Source organism: Lepisosteus platostomus, chromosome 1 (genome assembly GCF_059453375.1).
Source record: "Lepisosteus platostomus isolate fLepPlt1 chromosome 1, fLepPlt1.hap1, whole genome shotgun sequence".
In the NCBI taxonomy this organism is placed as follows: Eukaryota; Metazoa; Chordata; class Actinopteri; order Semionotiformes; family Lepisosteidae; genus Lepisosteus; species Lepisosteus platostomus.
Window position 1 is genome coordinate 50,064,983 of NC_142611.1, and position 21,365 is coordinate 50,086,347.

The 21,365-nt window shown below is 37.9% G+C and overlaps 1 protein-coding gene across 4 annotated transcripts in view; it reads left to right on the forward strand.

Annotated features, from left to right (window-relative positions):
* uvssa (UV-stimulated scaffold protein A) overlaps positions 1-19,614 on the forward strand; it is a 43,980-nt gene extending 24,366 nt beyond the window's left edge. For all 4 annotated transcript variants that reach the window (XM_088630985.1, XM_088630993.1, XM_088630972.1 and 1 more), the window contains 6 exons: positions 5,717-5,900; positions 6,873-7,028; positions 8,440-8,623; positions 9,199-9,310; positions 15,135-15,327; positions 18,913-19,614. In XM_088630985.1, coding sequence (XP_088487111.1) covers positions 5,717-5,900; positions 6,873-7,028; positions 8,440-8,623; positions 9,199-9,310; positions 15,135-15,327; positions 18,913-19,006 — 923 coding nt within the window. In that variant the 3' untranslated portion in view covers positions 19,007-19,614. The remainder of the gene's footprint in view (positions 1-5,716; positions 5,901-6,872; positions 7,029-8,439; positions 8,624-9,198; positions 9,311-15,134; positions 15,328-18,912) is intronic.
* The last annotated feature ends 1,751 nt before the right edge of the window (positions 19,615-21,365 follow it).

Below are 21,365 nucleotides of genomic sequence, written 5' to 3' on the forward strand. Positions count from 1 at the left end.
CTTAATCCCACCATTTCTGTCAGGACATAATCTCTTTCTCAAATTTACATTTTAATTACAAGGCCTGCTGAACTCAGTAAAATCAATAATGCCAGCATTGGGCGGCCTAACTTTCAGCCAGCAGCTAGGCCTCTCTATTTCCTGCTATTGATTTATCTCTTTAACACCCTCAACTTTATTGCTTCAGACAAATAGCTACCATTTTGGTCAATTTGAACAAAAAAAGAAAGGATTTGGGGGTATTTTATGATGCCTTTCAGAAGAACTCTGCTATGACACAATGAATCAGCGTGATATAGTGGACTAAGGTTTACAGAACAGGAACAAGATTGGAATACTGTTGTGAAAAAATATGTATTTTATGCATGCAATGTTATTTTTTATTGCACAAACCACCTTATTATTATTGCTTACCTACTCATATACGTTCCAAAGTATGTTATGTATTAGGTATGTTTTAAGTATTTCAGGTGGGTCTGCCACCTAAATAAGTTTTTTTCTTCTCTTTTCAGCATGGAATAAACCTATTACATGTTTTAAGTATGTTTAAGGTTTTAACCATTATGTAGTATCCTGACAAAATGAAAGACATGAAAGAAAATTCAGTAACATTATTATATAATGTTATGAAATAAACAGTGATGTTTTGCCCTCACTATTAGTACGTGAAAAAGTTAAATATGTTCTGTGAGGTGTGTTGCTCAAAACAAACACATGAAACACAACAGCAGAAAATTGAAATGGAGTAGTTACCATGACGGCAGAGCTGTCAAATCAAGTCCAGGACCCACGGCCTGAGATACATACAACGCGTATGCTACTATCTGAGTGAAGAGTCCGAGCTATTATTTTTCCTTTATCATATTGTAATTTTTTGTCTTGTTTATATCGCAAACATTTTAGGTTCAAAGATTTTTCTTTACTTCATTTCACTTTATCGAAGGACTAGATTTGCCAACGTTTTTTTCCACTGAAGGAAATGTTGCTGTTTTAATAAAACAATGACTGCAATAAAAATATAATATTGGTGTTAGATAAGTATTGCACAAATCTGAATGCGCACAAGCACTTGACACAAGTGGAGTAGTTTGCGACCGTCAATGACAAGGGAGAAGTCGAAAAAGTGACTATTTATGCAGGTGATTTAAGTTAAGACTACACTGTGACATGTTTTTGGACATCTTGCAAGACAAAAATAGTAAAGGTTTCAGTGTGGATTGCATCATGTGCCCTCACACTTGTTAGCACCTATTGTATGGACAAAAAAGGAAAATCTGTGCCTATGAGTTGCCACATTTTGGTTAACCTGACTGCTGCATTTTTCTGCATTTTTTTCAATAAAACAGCATTACTACTTGAATTAAATAAGTATTTATTGTCATCTTCCCTGACATCTTCTTCCTATGACAACTGCAATTGCCAATACGTTTGTCAGATTCATTTCTTACTCTGTGGCTGAAATGAGAAAAGTTGCTGCACTGCTTTGGCTGCTTTTATGCACAAAGACCCAGCATATTAAAAGATGTAAGAGGAGAACATTTTTGTCTAAAATTAGACGTGAAGTGAATATATAAGTGGTTGTTTTTAGACCAGCTTCCAGAGCCAAGATCATCTAGCTAAATGAGTCTAGATAGGCAGCATTTTTAAGTGCCATTCCTTCAAAACCACTTCCAAAATTCCGGTTTCAGTCCCTTTAGTATTTGCCCTATGGTATTCTAAAACATTACAAATAATGATAACATTGACATATGAAAAATGACAGCCCTGATCCTTTTGAAAACAATAACCTTGGCAAAATACTTTTCATAGCATTATATACCATAAACATCATACATATATCAGAATTTCAGAACACATATTGTCCGTTTTATTTTAAGTATGTGATTGCCAGGACAGGCCATTTTAACTCTTTCTCCCTAACATACTTGTTTGTGGAAAATCTTTTGAACTTGCAGCATTAATTGCAATATTGTAACTGGTATCTTGCATGTTGGTACAGAGAACAAGGGAGTAGGCTGAGAGTAGAGGGAGACTGTTTCTTCCTCAATTTATCCCTGACTATCTGGTTGAGGGAGGGGTGGAGGAGTGGGGAGGTGGCCGTAGCTCAGAAAGGTCAAGTGCCTTGCCCCAGAATCACTGTGAGCTGATGGCTGCATCAAGAATTTGTCACTTATAATTTTGTGCCTGAACTGCACTATATGAACCAGGCAGCATGGCCTAATGCCTTCCTTGGATCTGTTTCAAAACACAGCTTAGCTTGGGTCTTTCTTCTGACCTGGGGGTCAATTCATTTTAGCTCTTCCAGCCCACCCAGGTGAAAGGAAAGTACACAAGACTTGACTTGAGTGTGGAATGTGTCTCAGCAATGATACGCAAATTATGACATAACCCTTTGGTATAGTTTTGCACACCAGTGGACATTCAGACTATATTACTCTGTTGCTGAAATGCTTCATACATATAGTCAATATAGTAGAAAACAACTTAGATATTTTCCACTGGGGTGCCTAATTTAAAAATTATATCTTGCAAATCTAAAATCTAAAAAGCCGTACACAACAGATTAATAAGATATGCAAGTATATGATTCCTTAAATGGGCAAATTGGAAGGATTATATTTTTCTAATAATTTACAAGAAGGCAAATGAATTGTAGACCTATAGTCAACCATTTTATATTTCACATTTAACTGTGAAGGTTTTTGCCACAGCTAAAACAAATCACTCAAAATCCCAGATTCACTTTAAATGCATAGTTCTAAATTTTTTCAGTCAAATGTTAAAGAAAATTTTGCTGTACAGTAAGAGAGGCAGTGCAGATTTTAGTTTTGCTGCATCACAGCGCTGGGCCCCTGGGGTTCAATTCTGGAACTGAGGTGCTATCTGTGTGGAGTTTGGATGTTCTCCCTGTGGTTGCATGGGTTTTCTCCAGGTTCTCTGGTTTTCTCCCATAAAAGGTCTAAAAATGTATTGGAAAGCACTTTTTCTTTGCCAGGATAGGCTCTGGCCCCTGAATTAGAAGTGCTTATAAAATGGATGGATGGATGTCAACAAGAAAGATTATGTGGTTTGTCATTCGTACATGTTTTATCATATCGCGTTTTAAAAGACACCTGCAAAAAAATGCGTATGTTCTATCGTCCAAGCCTAGGGCTATGCACACATTCAGCCCCTGTGACTTGTTCCTACCAGATCAGTTGAAAGACGGCTGGCTTTTTCAGACGTTTATTAAATCATTATCTCAGATGTTATTAGAATCATCTTTATGAACTTGAACTTACTAGCACATCTTTTCTAGGCACCATAGGAGGAGGGAGTATTGAGATGTGGGGAAACATCTCAATAACACAGTTCCGCTGCACCCATATTTACTATTTATTACGTACGCAACCCAAATTTATAGTTTTTTTTTTGTCAGAAAGTGACTGTTAATAAGTGGTGCAAAACAAACTCATTGTATTTTGCCCACAAAAGAATCCTGAGCATCATTACTTCAATTAAACCTTTTTATCTTGAAGTTGAATTATACTTATTTTTAATTTTGTTTCATTAACAGCAGTTCCATATTGTTAATAAAGTTTCTTGTATTCATAAGAGTATTGTCCTGTAATAAGATTACAGTATGTATTTATTGAATGTGTACCAGAAATGATTAAAAATAGCTTAAGACACTTGTTTTAAAACTTGAAGTAAAAGTTGTCAGCGTAGCAGAAATTCCATCTAAAAGGAGAACATTTTTCAGATACTACATTTTTTACTATTTTTAGCACAAAAGTGAAATATTTTACAAAAAATATGATTAAGATGTCTTTAGTCATGTTTGACACTCAAACACCTACCACCAACTATAAGAAAGGTGTAGAGTTAGAAAGGTGCAGATTTATAAGAAACACTTTTAACCTTTCTGTACATGACCATCCCCTGAGATCAGGAATCACTTTCGTTCTTCTTCTTTGAACTCTTTCTAAGAATTTTTAATATTCCTTTTTGTGGAATGGTTGTCAAAACTGATGAGATAAACTTGGCTCACAAGCAGCTTTGTGCCATTTTAAAGAAAATTGATTCATCTGGCATTTTTTTCTGAAATCTTTTTGTGATTTGGATGTAGTTATATGAGATGAAAAATTGTAGTAGAGTAAGAAAAATCCGACAGACAGTAAGATACTTGTAAAACATAAAATAGTGCTTGTTTTTTTAGAGACTGCAATTTTAGTATTGGGGGGGAATTAGTTCTTTTCAACAAGAAGGAGTTATTTAATCAGTTGAACCTGCATCAAACATTAGATCACTGTGTGTAAAGTTAAGTTTGTGAAGTACAAAAAAAGGGCATTGTGCTTCACTTCATGCAAGGCATTAAGTAGCAGTACTTAGTCCCCCAACACTTTCCTTCAGTGAGTGGATTGGCAAAGTAATGCAGTCTGATGGCAGGTCTCTTTGAATTACCGGTCACCAGTAAGGCAATGCTGGCAGTTCAAAGCAGGCAGACTGAGGCTGTGTCACAGTCTGACCAGCAGTCAAGGTGCTCAACCCTCTATAAACAAAAGAAAAGGAAAGTGTAGGGTCCATCTATTTTCTTACCTCTTTAATCAATACAGGCTCATGGGGGAGCTGGAGCCTATCCAGGCAAGCATTGAGCGGATCCCCAGTCCATTGCAGGACACAAACAAACACACACTCAATCACAATAGATCCAGTTTTTACAGAAACAACTAATCTACCTGTAAAATTACTGTGTTGTTTTGTGACTGTAGTTTGAATAATAAAAATGAATAAAAAATATTTACTAACACATGAAGCTGGAGAAAGAAATAAGAAAAAATCTGAATAGTTCCTTCATATACACTGGTCTGCAAAATGATTGGGTCTAAGGTCACCTTCCCTTGACGTTCCTCAAGTTCAAGGGTGTGGGAATTGGATTAAGATGGGATGATTGGTCAGGTCACGGGGTTTGTGTTAACTCCTCAGTCTGTTCTTTAGTTCAGAATCACTGTCTGAAGTCACAAATTGTGATCCTGAAAATTCTGAAAGTACCCAAGTGACATTCAATTCAAATCCGTGGCATTCACTGCTCTTTAAAATCTCATGCTGCAGGATTGCAGATTACCTCTAGGAACATATCTGTTTACTATCTTATTCTGTCTGCATTCTGTTGCAGACATCAATTTTTTCTTCTGTGATGTTACCAGTTCTTATTAAAATTGGCTTCTATACAGGTAACTAATATACAACGTACACACTTACCTTATGTTTCTATTGTATTACAGAGTTCCACTATAGCGAAGAAACTGTTACACTTTCATTTAATATTTGTTTTCTCGTTGTGAAGATATTTTTGGGTTCTTTCTCTTTTTCAAACATTCATCTGTTTGATGATCAGTCTCAGCTGATCAGTGCAATTACAGATCTGCAATATTGTAATGGTCTTCATAAGAGAAAGCGGTCATAATGTCGGTGTGATTGTGCTTCCTTAAAATTCATACAACAAAACAGTATCTAAAATGAGAGATGAATGCCTAGTGTTTGATCACATTTGATATGTTGTCGCTCACTAGCACAGCATTGTGGAGTAGCTCCGCCTTCCTCTAAATTCTGAAAGGAATTTTAAGTTTTTGTTTTATTTGCTGGAGTCATTGCTTATCATCGCTTTGATAAAAAATAATGGAAGGGGATAAAAGTGCTCTGCTAAGCCTAGCATTTGGTCTTTGTTGAACCACAGGTCTGGGGCCTGTCTCCTCCTCTGAGCTGACTGCAGTAAAAGCAGGGAAGCCAGCACCACCGGCCAATGTTTGCCCCCAACCACGAGCGAAGAGAAGAGAGAACGAGGAAGAGCAGGACCCCACCTGTGCTGCTGCCACTCTCCGAGTCCTAAAGCAACGACTGCCAACCGCTAAAGCCAGCAGGTACTCTCCTGCCTGGCCCCTCCTCTGCCTCACACCAGCACAACACAAACAGGCTTTTTAAATGAGGCCTTTCTGCAGCCTTTGAAGGAGCTGGCCTTTTTCAAACTGGCAGGCTAGTGATTTGGTCCTCTGTCAGATGGGAAAACAAAATCAGACAGTAGTTTGCTTATAGAGCCCACTGAAATTAGTAGGACATGAGAGTACTTGAGATTTAACTTTCTGCTTCATTTGTGAGTCCCATATCTTTGTAATTGGTGCTTGTGCACTGCTCATTGGCAACATTTGCAAGGATTTTCACAACCTTTACAGTTCTCTTTATTGTATCAAAAAGCAAAATAGAGAGGGAAAATATGTACATAGAGCAAATCATAAACTATTGAACTGGAAAACATTTGCTTCATGTGCAGTAATAGTATTGTTAACAGTAATAAATAAATAATAATTGTTATTACTATTCTAATCATACTACTATGGCTAATGCTATCACTGTTATCATTTCGGCTATTACTAACACATTTTATTTAATATATTATTATATATATTCTAATCACTATAATTGGGTGTACAAAGATTAAATCCAAAAATATTTTAATTACTTATAAATTAGTGACCGTTTAAAGATTATTTGGTTAAGTGTGCTCCTGAAATGTCTTTTCACAGTTACTTCACAAGTGTCACCTCTTATTGAAAACTGTAGCTTATAACGTTTAAAAAAAAAAGCCTGATCCCTTCGTCTAATATTTGCTTACTACTCAGCGCTGACCTCTTGTAGCATTGTGCAATTACGGAGCAATCTCCCGAACGAGGTACTTCATTTCATTTTACTCGGCGGTGGATTCTAATTTCTAATAGCAGTGTAAGTCACAGAGGATCCAAGCCAATGTGAGTGTTCGTGTGCAAGAGGTTAATGAAACTAGAACAGCAATTGTGCTCCATGTTATCCTCTATTGATTTTTTATAATCTCTCTGCAGCATGCCTGAAAGCTCGGAGTCAGCAGCGAGCACACTGGAGCCCCGAGGCGAGACAGGGACAGAGCAGGAGGAGAAAGCAAGAGCCCCTGTAATGCCATTCGGCTTGGACCTATACTACTGGGGCCAGGACCAGCCCACTGCTGGAAAAATACTCAAGTACTGTACCGTTGCTGCTTCCTGTAGATTTGAGCATTATATCATTTCATACTGAATGTTCTTGATAGTACTTCTGTAAGTTCATTTTCCTCTAGGAAACTCTTCTTTGCTTCGGTTGCCTGGGTTGTTCTGCTCACTTTTCTGTCATTTGTTAGTGGATTTAGCTGCCTTGAACCTCACAAGAGTTTTTTCCTTTAATTCAAGGGAGGATCAGCGCAACTCTTGATCTGAATTAAACCCGGTCGCCACAATTGAGCAAAATGGTGAAAAAAAAGACTACAGACATCTGCCATAAAAATACATTAAAAGCTCTTTAGAAGGGAAGGTTTTTCATTTAGATGTAAGAATTGTAAGAGAAGGAGCTAATGTTGTGAGAGAGAGTTCTAAGGCTTTAGAGCGCAGACAGTAAAAGCTCGATTACCAAGCAATTTGCGTTTGGTCGATGGGATGACTAATAAGCCCTGCCCAGAAAACCTAAGAGAGTAAAAGAAAGCATGAAGGACCAGCAGCTCTTGACAAAGACGATGGGGCTACACTGTGAAGACGTTTTCAGACTGGCGTTAGAATTGTAGAATCTGCCTGGGAGTGGGTAGAGAGCTAAGGTAGAGGGAAAAAAAGGAGATTCCTGCAGAAACAATTAATATTAACTTCCAGAACAGAGCTTGGATTCTGATAAGTAGATTTTAGCAGCAGGAGTGTGTGAACGTGAAACCTGGCTTTCTCAAGTCTACACAGTGCTGCTAACCACAAGAGGGTGTCATTTACTGTGTAAAAATACATTCAGAGCTGCACCGCTGCTTCGTCAAAGGCTTTGGTGTTGAACCGAATGCACCCCACTTACAATGAAACTAACATTACGAATAAATGTCATCTAGATTTGTATGTTTATGCTTGTACATATGGCTGCATGATATACAATGCCAATAGAAAAAAGCAGTTACAATTTACCATTATTGTTTGTGAGTATATATGCAAATTTATATTTTGATGCATGTCTTACATAAAGCATATAATATTTAGATATTTATTTGAATGTTTTTACATATGCAAGTGAGCATAATGTTTTTGATTTTATGTAATACAATATTAAAAGAAAGCAATTGGAGCTTAAAGCATTTTTTTATTTTCTAAACAAATACCAGTTAGAAAATGGATAGATAGTGTACTGTATATGACAGGCAGTGGCTTAAGAACATTCACTTTTATTCTGAGAAGAATCTTCAGTTCATCAGAAGCCACAATGACATACGGTGAGCTACTTTGGCCCAAGATGCCTTGGAAAGCAGTGAGTTGTATCCAGAACCAGACCCAGGAAAACAAGTGGAAATATAAAGTTTTCTCTACTGTACATAACTGAATTAATTAAAAAATGACAGATCTCCATGCATTCATGAATATCCGTGTCCTCCAGGTTCAGCTCCCAGCATCAATTCTGGGTGCCCCATGAGGTGGAAGAAGAAGTGGAGAACGAGGAGTTGTCGGCCTTGATGAAGTCCAGATACATCACCTTTCCTGGGAAGTATGTGCCAGTCGAGCACAAGTGCCGAGCGCCAATGCCCAATGGCACACTTTGTGAACGCCAGGACAGAGTCAAGGTTGGTGTCACTATTGAAATTGCTTTCTGGATTATAGTTATTTCTGTTACCAGCTGGACATGTCATTCTGTATTATTTTGGGGAGTAACAGACATTTGTAATAACGCTTTTTTGGAGTTGGAAAATACAGATATTTCTGGTTGGATTAACAGATACAGACTTAGTATGGGCATATTTACAGATATTTTTATCTATTATTATTATTATTATTATTATTTGTTTTTGTTGTTGTTAAAATGATGGGAACACAGTGCCTTACAAAAATCTTCATCCTCTTCCAATGTTCTCCCATTTTGTTGAATCACAAAAGGTGTATACACACTTTTTAAAGTCAATACCAACATTTTTTTTCCTTTGCTGTTTTTGCTGACATGTAGCTCCTTTCACTTGTACAAGGTTTCAGTCTGAACATTCTAGTTCCGATGAAAAATATTAACCTTTTTAAATATAAATCATTTGTAATTAAACAAAATGAGGACATCATTGGAAAGTAGCGGAAAAGTTTGCAAGGCACTGTAAACTCAGATTAAAAGTTGTGTTATTTTCTTTACACATAAAATAAACAATTTGGACAGTGTCCGTTCCATGGGGTGATTATCCCAAGAGACGAGCTGGGCAATCCCATCAACCCAGAGGATGTGGCCCGTCTGGAGAGAGAGAAGAGAAAACAACAGGAAGAGCAGCCAGGTGAGGCTCAGACCATCTTCAGTCTGAAAGAACTAACTCGGGACACTCTAAAGACAGTGCTGGGCTCAGATGTCTCTTCAGGCCATGCCTTTACAGCAGTGTTTCCCAGTCCGGGTCCTGGTGACTCAGACACCTGCTGGTTTTCATTCCATCCCGAGTTCATTAGACAATGGAAGCCTTACTTGATCTAAGAAGTTGCATCAGTTTAATATTTGCATTTTCTTTGTGTGGTCACAAGTTTGAGGTTTTATGCCAAACATGTTTAAGAGCTGAGAACAAATAGTTCCCTAATTATTTTTTTAATTATTATTATTATTATTATGTCAATTAAGAATTTCAATGTGTAATTTAGGGTTCAGCTGGAACACAAAACCAACAGGTGTGTCACCAGGATCACCAGGACCAGGATGTTGGCTCTGCTCATTTGTTTAATTTTGAATGGGTGGTAAGATCAGCTGTGTAATTAAGCTTAAGCAGTTGATTGCACCTCCACTGCAGGTTGGATAGGTTGGTACAGTATGGACTAGCTGCTCCTTTTCCTTTTCCTCCATTCTATCACTACCGTGCTTTAAAAAGATTAATGTTGTTCTACAGCATCTCTAATGAGCATGTCAGCATATGTGGAAACATGAGTGTCACTATTACAACAGCTAAACTATCTGCAATGCCATTGCTGGCTGGATGGAGAATTTTCACGAGAGATTCTGGATATGCCTTTGCATTTTCCTTCCATCAGAGTTACAGCACATAGTCAACGGAGATGCTCACCCAGCAGATGGCAGTAGAGCAGTGTCACCAGGTCTGTGATCATTCAGACACTAGTAAAGGGATGGTCTACCCTCCTGCCATGTGGGGATGGGCACAAGAGCTGGTGATGACCTCAAGAAACTACAGCAGATGTCACATGAGCCAGTCAGCGTATGAACTGGACAATTTTAGAAATTGTATCCCTTAATTTTGCAAAGAAAAAGACCTATAAACTAAATCTCCTTTGGTGCTTACAGAGCATGGCCATTAGCCTGCTCTAGTTTGGGAAGAAATGTGTGGTTCATTAGGAGTCTGTCCCACAATGTCTGTGGTAAGAGTGTCTTCCCTCCTCATTGGTTTACTTACTCAAAGTCCTATATAAAGAATAGCAAAAACCTAAGACCCATGTCTTATCCAGAAGAGACAACCTACTGGAGAGAGAGTGATGTTTCCATTCTGTGCAGTAGAAGCCATTCTCCCTAAGAGATCAATTCAAACCTTTTAATTTGTTTCATTCTATTAATTTGTTCCTAAATCTAAAATCAGTAAATAATTTCTGCTTACACCAAATCTAGTAACTGAGACTTTCAGTGTCTGGTTTCTGTAACGCATGTTTTTTTTTTCTTTTTAATCCCTGGAAGACAGTAGGTAGATTCTGTAGTCAGACTGTAAAGTCTGCGGTTTATAATGTCTGATAGAACCTTTTCCAAGACATCATCATCCTTGCTGCATGCAACAACTCTTCAGCAAGCCCATGAGGGCATTTGCTAAGCTTGCAGTCTTTAGAAATGAATGAACAATTATGCAAATGTCAAGGGGGTAGGCACGGGATGCAGGTGTTGAAATTGTTTCTCTTTGAGTTTTCACCAAATCTATTGTTTTACCAGAAATATTGTAACGATTACAGTTCGTGATGCAATTATGATGAATAACCATTATCATTTCTCTTAGTGATCTATGGTCTTTTGGGGGCAGCCTGGAAGCTGACATTTGAAGAGCTCCTCACTTGTTTGTGAATTGATTTGCAGTTATAAATATGACACAGTAGAAAATAATTCAAACTAAAAAAGCTTACATTTTAATTTGTGTTCCATTGCCTGGCGATTTATACAAAAAGATAAACTAAGACAGGACAAAATATCATCCAAAGTATTCATGATTAATATGTTTTATCCAAATTTATCATTATAGTAGAGTTAACAAGAAAAACTAAACTATTTGGTGATACCTGTAAAGTGAAATATTATAGAAACACCAAGTGTTTAAACTTGGAAACACAAGTATCAATTCGATGGTCATCTTCAGAAGTGTCTTATAAAACATACCACAACTGTGTTTTCGCATTATTACTTATGGTCAGTGCATCTAATTTCTGTTTGCAATGATAATTGAAACTCAGAAAAAAATAAATAGCTTTGTTATACATGTTAAAAACATTAAGATTAAATGTAATCTGTTTTAAATTTTCTTTTCTTAATTGAGAAATTTTGAAAAACAGAGATACCTATTAATAGTTTAAGTTAAGTATCCGCATCAGCATGTGTAGGCTGTAAAGGAACAGGTAACGGGTTTATTCGGCTCCACAGCATAAAAACATTGTGTTTCCTTTCTTTTCTTTTCAGCATGGAATAAACCGGTTGCCTGTTCCTTTGATACCTAGTAATGTCTACTGGTGAAAGTGCCATTCAAAGTAAAAAAGTTTTACTATGTTGGCTGTTATTATAGGAAAACTGTAGTACCGCTGCTTTTCTCTGATGGATACTCTTATGTGTCCCTTTGCTGTGCTGTGTGGTCCTTCAGCACAGCAGAACTACACCAGTCCTCAGATTGAAAATAGTGCAAAGCCAATGAAAGATGAATCTATATTACTGAAATCTAACACACTGTAGTGGAAATGCTTTCAGCTTTCTGATCCTTCTCTAACCCAATGACATATTTACCTCCTATTACCAGGGAAAAAAGAAAAAAGTGTATTCTTGAAATGATGAACTGATGAAATAACATAATACCCTGATAATCTGAGGTCTGCGTCTCCTTTCCAATAGTTCACACAAAGAGCAAATTAAGTGGCTATTTTTTGGTGTCATTCGTGCGGTGGATGTGGTCTTTCTGCCTTCAGTGACTTGTTAACAAACAGGTATCGGAGCAAGTGAACGCAGGGAGGCTGATGGCCAGTCAGATGTGAAATAGCATCTTTTTACTAACTAAAGTATTGATCCCTACCCCCCTCCTTCCCATCCAAACTGTGCAATTTTCTCTCCACTGCTGCTAAAGTCAGTGACAATGTATGAAGAGCTTTAAAGGCCCATCAACACTCAAAAAGGCCGCTCTTTCTTAGCAGTCTATTGATTTTTCTCAAAGGCTTTTAAATTGCCTCTTCATTTTGTTCAAATGCTCATTTCATCTCTACCGGTCACTGATATATATTTTATATATATATATATTTTTCCCCATGCTGTTCAAACAATCGCCCCATTCACAAGAGTCTCTAAAGTGTAACGCCTTCTTATTACCAGAAAGTAAACTGTTTAAACACCTTTTCCCGTAATCTGGGATTACTGGTTCCACTTTCTGAGCCATGCCTCTTTGGTATTTTATCCCTGCAATAAATAAACTCCGAAACAACTTCTTGAATAGATACAGTGTTGAAGACAGCTGGAGGGATTAACTTCATACTTTGCAAAGTTTTCCACAGAAGGCTGGACTATTGGCGGCCAAACTTTTATCTGAAGGTTCTGTGTCCCTAATCCAAGACCTAGCATTAAAGGGCCCTAAATTAAAAAATCTCTCTACATTAACTGACCACAATGAAAACTAAAGACCCAGATGACACCCACTCCACATTATTGAACCTGTGTCACCGAATATGTACATTTGTTAGAAATTCAAACCCTAAACAAAGGCATAAATCTTGCTCTGTACATAATTGTTCACACCCAAACCATAGTCTACATTGAAACATTGAGGTTAAATAAGAACAAACTGTACACATTTTCATCATGCATCATTGGACATTGGTAGTTTGACTGTACATTGATATATTTCATGTCCTAGATTAAAAGGGATAGTTAGACAAGGAGTCTGATTTTTTCTGTGTGCCCCTGACACAAATGTGTCCACTTTCCAATTATCCTAAACTGAGAACTGAGATTTAAACCATTTGAACACTTGAATATGTTTTAGAACTAAGACATGTTTTAAGTCTAGCATTTGTTTTTTGATTGATGTTGTTGAAAATGGGAAGAATTTGACTTAGTGTAAAAAGAGAAGAGAATGAAAAGAAAACAATTTATTGAGTTTCACATGTCCAGTAAATTCCAGTCATGATGAACAGAGGTGCTGATGTTGAACAGTGCTGCCCACACTTAATACAAGTTTAAAAAATAAAACAGTCTAGGAAAGAAAGGACAGTGTGCAAAAATTAGATGGTTTGGGTTAAGGATAGCAGTGATCCACTGGACGTTTTAACAACAACAAACCAAATTTTCTTCTATGTGCGGTTGATCAAAACTAACACAGCAGTTTTCTTTTTAAATGTTATTTAATATATTATTATTTATGTTATTTTTGTAAGCTTTCTGAAACTAAACTATAGTATGTTGTAGTGGTACACTTGTGACACTTATGTGATTAACTATTTTATCATTAAATATTAAATATTAAATAACATTTATGGTCATTAAAAATCCCAGGGAGTTTCTCGAAAAGAGTAGGGGTGTACCCCGGCGTCCTGGCCAAATTTCCCATCGGCCTTTATCAATCATGGCCTCCTAATAATCCCCATCTATCAATTGGGTTCATTACTCTGCTCTCCTCCCCACTGATCGCTGATGTGATGTGTGGTTAGCATTCTGGTGCACAATGGCTGCCGTCGCATCATCCAGGTGGATGCTGCACATCGGTGGTGGTGGAGGGGAGTCCCCATTACCAGTAAAGCGCTTTGAGTGGAGTGTCCAGAAAAGCGCTATATAAGTGTAAGCAATAATTAATTAATTTTATCATGACCCAAAGAACAAAGTACAGAACAGAGCCCAGATTTAACTTTATAGCTGATGTAGTTTAATCACTTCTATACACTTGTGCTTGATGAGTAATCCTTCTGATCATGTATAAAAATGGTAAGAGACAGTGGTGTAGCGGTAATTTTGTTTTGTGATTATGTTACAAACACTCGGATTTAACAAAAGGTGAATATCGAGCAGCATTTTTGGACTCCTTAACGCTGTACACAGCCTTTAAATAGACTGGATTTTAAAGGCTGAAAAGCAAAAACTTTTTTACATTCTCTTCAGGCACATTTCAAAGGTTATTTAAGCTCTCTTATAGGAGCAGTTGACTGTGTTCTGTAATTTTTTTCTGAGTGATTTTAAACGACCACTTCTGTTTTGCCCACTATAGGTTACGCTAAACGAGTGCCATTCATTGGAAAGCCTCAAACCTTGAGTCTTTAAGACAGAGTTCTGTCACAGATGAGCAGATTTTGCACACGAGTTTCCCACCTTTACAATCATTCCAAGGGTACAAGCAAGCGACCAGCCTGTAAGCAGTGACCAAGAGCTAAATGCCAGACGACAATGTGTTTTCATCACACTTTTGAAGTTTGAAAGAAATGTTTTGAAAAATGATATATTTCTCTGTTTTTGTGTAGCCATTGTTAACCTGAATGTTGTTACTTCAGCATTACAGCATAAATGGCATGCCGAACTACTTTTTAACATACATCTATCTTTTACAAAAGGGTTTGATCATGTGTGGCGCTCTTATCTCCTTCTGACCAGTAATGGAATTCGGTATTTGGCTTAATTTACTTAGGTACTTATGTATACTTTTAAGTGTTTTAGGAAAATGGTGATGAGCCACTTTAGTTAGCTTGCGCTGGAATGAGATATCTCTAAAGGTTAAAATATATTTTTTTAATTATCACTGCCCTGACACGCTCTATTACCGTTATACCACTGGTAAGAGAAAATTTTTATAATTGCCTTTTTACTTACACTGACAGCTATGCTTCGAAAAAGGCTCTTAAATAGTTTAGTAGTGCTGGGAGTTACATCTTACTGTTGTGTCTTCTGGGCAGACTGGCGAGACCCGGAACTGATGAGAGAGATTGAAGCAGCCACTGGTGTGGACCTGGGCTCCTCAAAGAGCTTTGGGAAGGGCAAGAAAGGGTCCAAGGGCAAAGGCAAGAAGAAGAAGTATCCCAATCTGACTGACCTGAAGCAGAAATCCAACACAGCTCGCTCTAGGCTACAGAAAAAAGTGTTCAACACGTAAGAGCTATTAATACTACCTTGTCATACAGTATCAATTCTCACCAGGTGTGAAGTGTCACGAAAACCGTGGAGCAATAACAAGTTCACACTAAGCTTCAGTGAAATTATAGATGAAACTAAAATTTCCGTCTCATTATAGTTTTAAATAAGGGATTTCAGGGTCTATTCCTGCCACTTTAATTCTCTTTCACTTTTAAGCCTTAGTGATCATCTTTAAGTCATGAATAGGTGCATTTTTTGAAGAGTGTGAGTTGGATACTATACTTGATTACTGAATTCAACAAGACTGGCTACAAATGAGATCCTGCTATATATTAATTGAATAATATTAACCCACAATGTGCAAGCACCATTTCATTGCCAGCAGCCATATCACCCTGCAACTCACAACTGGCAACCCACTGAAGCTAAGCAGGTGTGAGCCTGGTCAGTACCTGGATGGGAGACCTCCTGGGAAAAAAACTAAGGTTGCTGCTGGAAGAGGTGTTAGGGGGGCCAGCAGGGGGCGCTCACCCTGCGGCTCATGTGGGTCCTAATGCCCCAGTGTAGTGACGGGGACACTATACTGTAAACAGGCGCCGTCCTTCGGATGAGACGTAAAACCGAGGTCCTGACTCTCTGTGGTCATTAAAAATCCCAGGGTGTTTCTCGAAAAGAGTAGGGGTGTAACCCCGGCATCCTGGCCAAATTTCCCCATCGGCTGTTATCAATCATGGCCTCCTAACAATCCCCCTCTGTGAATTGGCTTCATTACTCTGCTCTCCTCCCCACTGATAGCTGATGTGTGGTGAGCGTTCTGGCGCACTATGGCTGCCGTCGCATCATCCAGGTGGATGCTGCACATTGGTGCTGGTGGAGGGGAGTCCCCATTACCTGTAAAGCGCTTTGAGTGGAGTGTCCAGAAAAAGCGCTATATAAGTGTAAGCAATTATTATTATTATTAGTAATCACACTAACAGCTTATGAAAATTGTTTGATTTAACCTGTTGAAAATTAAGATGGGAGAACACAGAAAGAAAAACATTTGATCTGCTTATTAAGAGAACATTTACTTTGTACCATCAGGATGCTGGGGCCTGTGGTGAGTCAGTGCACCGTCACTCACCCTCTGGGGCGTTAACACCCAAACATTTCTAACCTGGCAAGACATTGCAGTTAAACACAGTCTGTCAGTGATACAACATGATCTGGTAGCTCAGGAGTCAAAATAGCTTACTAAGATCAATTTTGAGGTCCGAGTGGGGTGTTCTGTCCTGGTGTGTCTAGTTAGCAGAGAATTGCACTTACAGTATAGTGGTTAATGACAACCTTAATAACAACATTCCAATAGGACATTGCTCTTCCTCCTGTTGCTATTGTAACACTGGCTTTCCTGCGAGATGACAATGTGACAGTTCTGCCGTGGATACCCTGCTCAGCGGACGTGAGTCACATTGACCTCTGTGGGATGAGCTGGAGTGATGTGGCACCTATGGCTCAGACACCAGAGGACAGACACATGCTTGTCCAGGTTCTACAAGAGATATTGGACAGAATCCTACAAAACCGCTTGTGCAAACTGCTACAAACCATGGGTCACAGATATACAGCTTGACGTTCACATTGATCTGCCCTGATGTGTTCAACTTGAATGTTGTAGTGCACCTGCTATTAATTTTGCTTATTTTCCTCATAATAACTTTTTGTATTTTTTTAGTTAGAAGTGAAAGGTTTCTTTTGGTACTGTGTATCTATCATGGAAAATAATTTATGCTAGCATGAGTTGAATCTGCTTTCTTTCAAGTCTTTCGTTTAAAAAAAATCTAATATCCTTAGTAAAGAAATTCTTATTTCGTGAAATACAGCATGTGTGAAAGTTACTTCATTTATTAGTGCGTTTTCTTTTCTGAAGAGGTTCCAGTAGGCATACAATCATTGTAACCCCAATGAAAAGACCCAAAAAGCAGGATAACTAATTGAAAATGCAAATCATGAAATAAAAAACAAAATTAAGATGTGTGTTCATAAAGAGAAGAATAGTGCACACGTCATGGCTCCAGCAGGTGTTTGTAAATGTCAGCATACACATACATTTTGAATGTCTTTGCACTTTGCAAAATTGAACAACACTCACATTCCAAGATAGCCATGTCCCTTCAATGCACCCAGAAATGCGTTGTCAAAAACCGATGTAACGAGTTGTCTGTGGAGGGGAGGGGGGAGGGAATGACAGCATATTAAAGATGGCAAAAACCTTCTTCCCTTCAAACCACAGAAATTAACTTTATATTTACAAGTCATAAAGCTGTGCGATTTCAGGCACTAAAGCATTGGTGAAGGCCAGAAAAAAGTGCAAGTGTGACCACAGTTTATTCACAGCAAGAGGCGGCTTGGTAGTACTGGAGCTCGGGCAGTATACTAGGAGACAGGGGCAGGACAGAAGCCTGGCCTTGTTCTTCACAATTTACACTGTACTTGAACTGCAGTGGCACCTGTGCTTTTCTTAATTTAACAGCCCTGCAGCTCGGGGGATTCCGCTAACCGCTCCTCTGTGCCAGCAAGGATTTCATCAACTCCTGGTCCTTTTCGAGCTGCTATGTATCTTACAGTATTGATTTTTTTTTTTACTCTTCTGTGTAGTTGCTGCAGGGAAAATCCATGTTCAAGCACTTGTACTTAAAACTGTGCAATTTTTATTTAATTCAGGAATTTTCCTGGCAGGCATTTTTTCAGCTCCTTGCTTGTCTAGAATCAGTGCAGCGAGGCTAACCACGGAACCTAGCAGCAATTTTTAAGAACCCCACACCCTCGGGTGACTTATCGTTATTGGCACATTTTAGCGGAAGATAAAAAAAAGATTAATACAGTACTAGACTGCTGGAAATCGCTAACATGTACTACTGTCATCACAGTTTGCAGGAAGAAAAAACTGCCCTAGTATTACCAGTACATAGAAATTACCCTGTTTTGTAAATGACACAGAATGTAGTGCATTACTGCTTTTTTAGGTAAAATATGATGATTTCTAGCACATTAGTAATCACATATTGGGTATTTTCTCTTAAAGTGAACAGAAGGGTATGTTTTCAGATTCTGAAGTAAATACATGTATAAACTATTAACAAACACATGGAACCCATTACATGAATATAAAGTGTCTGATATTGTTGCTTCCTGGCTTTCAGAAAGCAGCCTTTTTTAAGATCTGATTTGTTTTAAAAAGCTAACTTGTTTTATTTTGGAATCGTAATGTTATATGAAACCAATGATACAGTATTTGACAGAAACATTCGTTTAACCAAGCCAGCCACACACACAAAAAATGCATTTGTTTTAGCTGGAGTTTTCAAACTGCAGGGTCAGAAGTCAGAACTGAAGCAAGGTTCATAGCCAGCAAGTGTTAGTGAGGATCAGGAGGTGCTGAAAAGGTGGTAAAATGTTCTGTTATACTGCAGCAATAATAAATCTGGAGCAAGGCTGGTCACCCTGGGTTATTTATTGCTTTACACTGGGCTCTCCACACTGAATTCCATTTATTTTTGTTAAGATGAAAAGAATTTCCCTGTAATATGTTGGACTTCACTGTCTGAATTTCTTTTGCAGACGCTCAGTGAAACGTGTGACAGAAGCAATGAATCGAATCGACAAAAGGAAGCATGAAAAGTTTTCAAACCAATTTAACTACGCCTTGAATTAACATGCAGCGACAGAAAGAAGAACCTTATCCTCAATGTTATGAAGTGGTTGTAGCAGCATGGGTGGAACTAACAATGAATAATACCGACTCAGGCAGACCTTTTCACTGTGTGTACTCATATTTATACTGTGGTAATTAAAGTGATGAACAATGAATTGAATTATCATGAAAAAAACACAATTTAAAATTACAAAGTTCATTTTTGTTGTATTTAATAGAAAACGTGCATTATTGATTCATTTTTAATGTGGATATTGTTAATATTTTTGTAAGAGTTTGTCTTAGGTATAAAATGTAAGTAGACTGTTGTGTTCTTTGGGTTGCTTTTGCTTTATATATAACTTACAAATTAATACATGTTTTATAAAGTGCATTTTTAAGGTACCAATGAAATTATTTATTAAAAGGCATGTTTATATTGTTGTAATACCTTTATTGTGGTAGATAGTAAATGCCTCCCCTTTGACTGTTCTGTGTTGAACTACACATTATCCATAATGTTCTGGCACAACGCTGTTTGAACCTGCGAGGACATTGGATGGCAGCCCTTTTGTACGATGCCCATGCTATGGGTTTAGAATGAGACAATAAATGTTTTTTTTAAATCTTGTCATGTTGAATGGTAATTGTACATGTAAGCAGGACTGAGAGTAGCAGCTACTGTACATCTCACATCTCCAGTCGGTCACATTACTCTGAAGGAGCTGGTATGATATCATGGCACTTAACCCACCCGGCAGCCTCATAGCTGAAGGGCCCAGGGTGTAAACCGTGTGTTTTTGAAGTGGGTACACTGGGTTTCTCCATTGTTAGGGTTAACTTGGCCCTAAATTGGCTCGTTCTCCTTGGCCCTGTGGTGGATCATGCAGGAGGAGAGCAGCATTGTGTTCTCCTTCCCATCTTATATGCTGTACTTCCAGGATAGGATCCGGGCTGCTGTGACCTACAGCTTCCTTTTGATAGCAGGAAGGACGACTGTTACTCTTAAGACTGAGCTGCTAACTGCTGCTCCTGATAGTCCTCTTGTTCTCATTCCACTTCTTAATTACCTAATTGAATCAGGCATTAAAATATTATGTCCAAAAGTAACAGTTTGCAAGTCATAGGCTGGGGAGGGTGAGTATTATGAAACCCAAAAGGAGACGAGTCTCTTTGAGCAGATCTGACCTCTTGGTACTTCTTCCTGTGCCAGGTTGGCATAGCACATCTCAGATGTACAGTACAAAGTGAGGAAACCAAGCTTGCCACCAATCAGACTTACAAAGCGGTAACTTGATTTGAACGCAAGTAAAATAACTGACGCTGTGATCCCATTCAAATCTTGACATTCAGCCTCTGTGTTGGTATGATCTTGGCAATAGTACTACAATGTCTGGCTGGACAGGTCAGCTTGCATTATTTTAATTATAGTGTGGTTTCAATATAAAATTATAAACAGTAAAAGTAATGTAAGGCTGTGCAATTCTTGTTATGGGTATTTTTAATTACCATTTCCAGCTAGTCACACCCATACCTGGTTGTGTGGGTACTAAACTGGACGAATTGTTTTCATTCAGCTATTTGATAGGAAAAAAAATGATTTCTAGCTATTCCCTCAAAGAGTTTGTGCAAAGCCTTGGGCTCCAGTTTCAATTGTTTATTGTCCTGTATATGCCCTATTTCTAGAGATTTCCTTCAACATGAAGATGGTCTGCTGTTCTGAAAGCCTGAGTGAATGCAAGAACATGAACAAGAATTGGTGTAAATGATGGGAAGTCTTTCCTCTCAGTCCAGTTCCTTGTTTAAATCATCTTGTCAGGCGAGGAGTTTTTCTATATTCCTATATTCAGTTATTGTAAAATGCTACCACCTGCTTTCATTCTTTAATCACTACCAACATAATTTCAAGGTCTGTCATAAAGCGATAGTTTGTATAAAATGTTTACGTTTTTCCTTAAGTTACATGAATGCTGCTTTTGCTTTAAATGGAAGACTTCACTATGGTTAAGTGAATTTTTTTAAGTATGCAATTTGTTGCTTTAGCAGTAATTATTATCATGTCTATTTAACAGTTTCCGAGCGACTGTAAAAAACGTTTGACTTTACCACGTCTTTGAAGCTTCGATGTTTTTTTTATCAAATGAGGTGCTTACTTTATATACATATATTCTAGAATTTGGTTTATATATTCACTCATTTCACGATACAAACCTTTGACGAATACCTTAAAATTAGGCTTTAGGTTCTTGATGGCTTTTGTTTTCCACACGGCTCAAAATCCCATTCTAAGTAAAACGTAAACTTGGATCAAAGAGTCAAACGCATATAATTACATAACTAAAACTGTTTATTATAGCCAGCAAAATATTACCCTGTAATC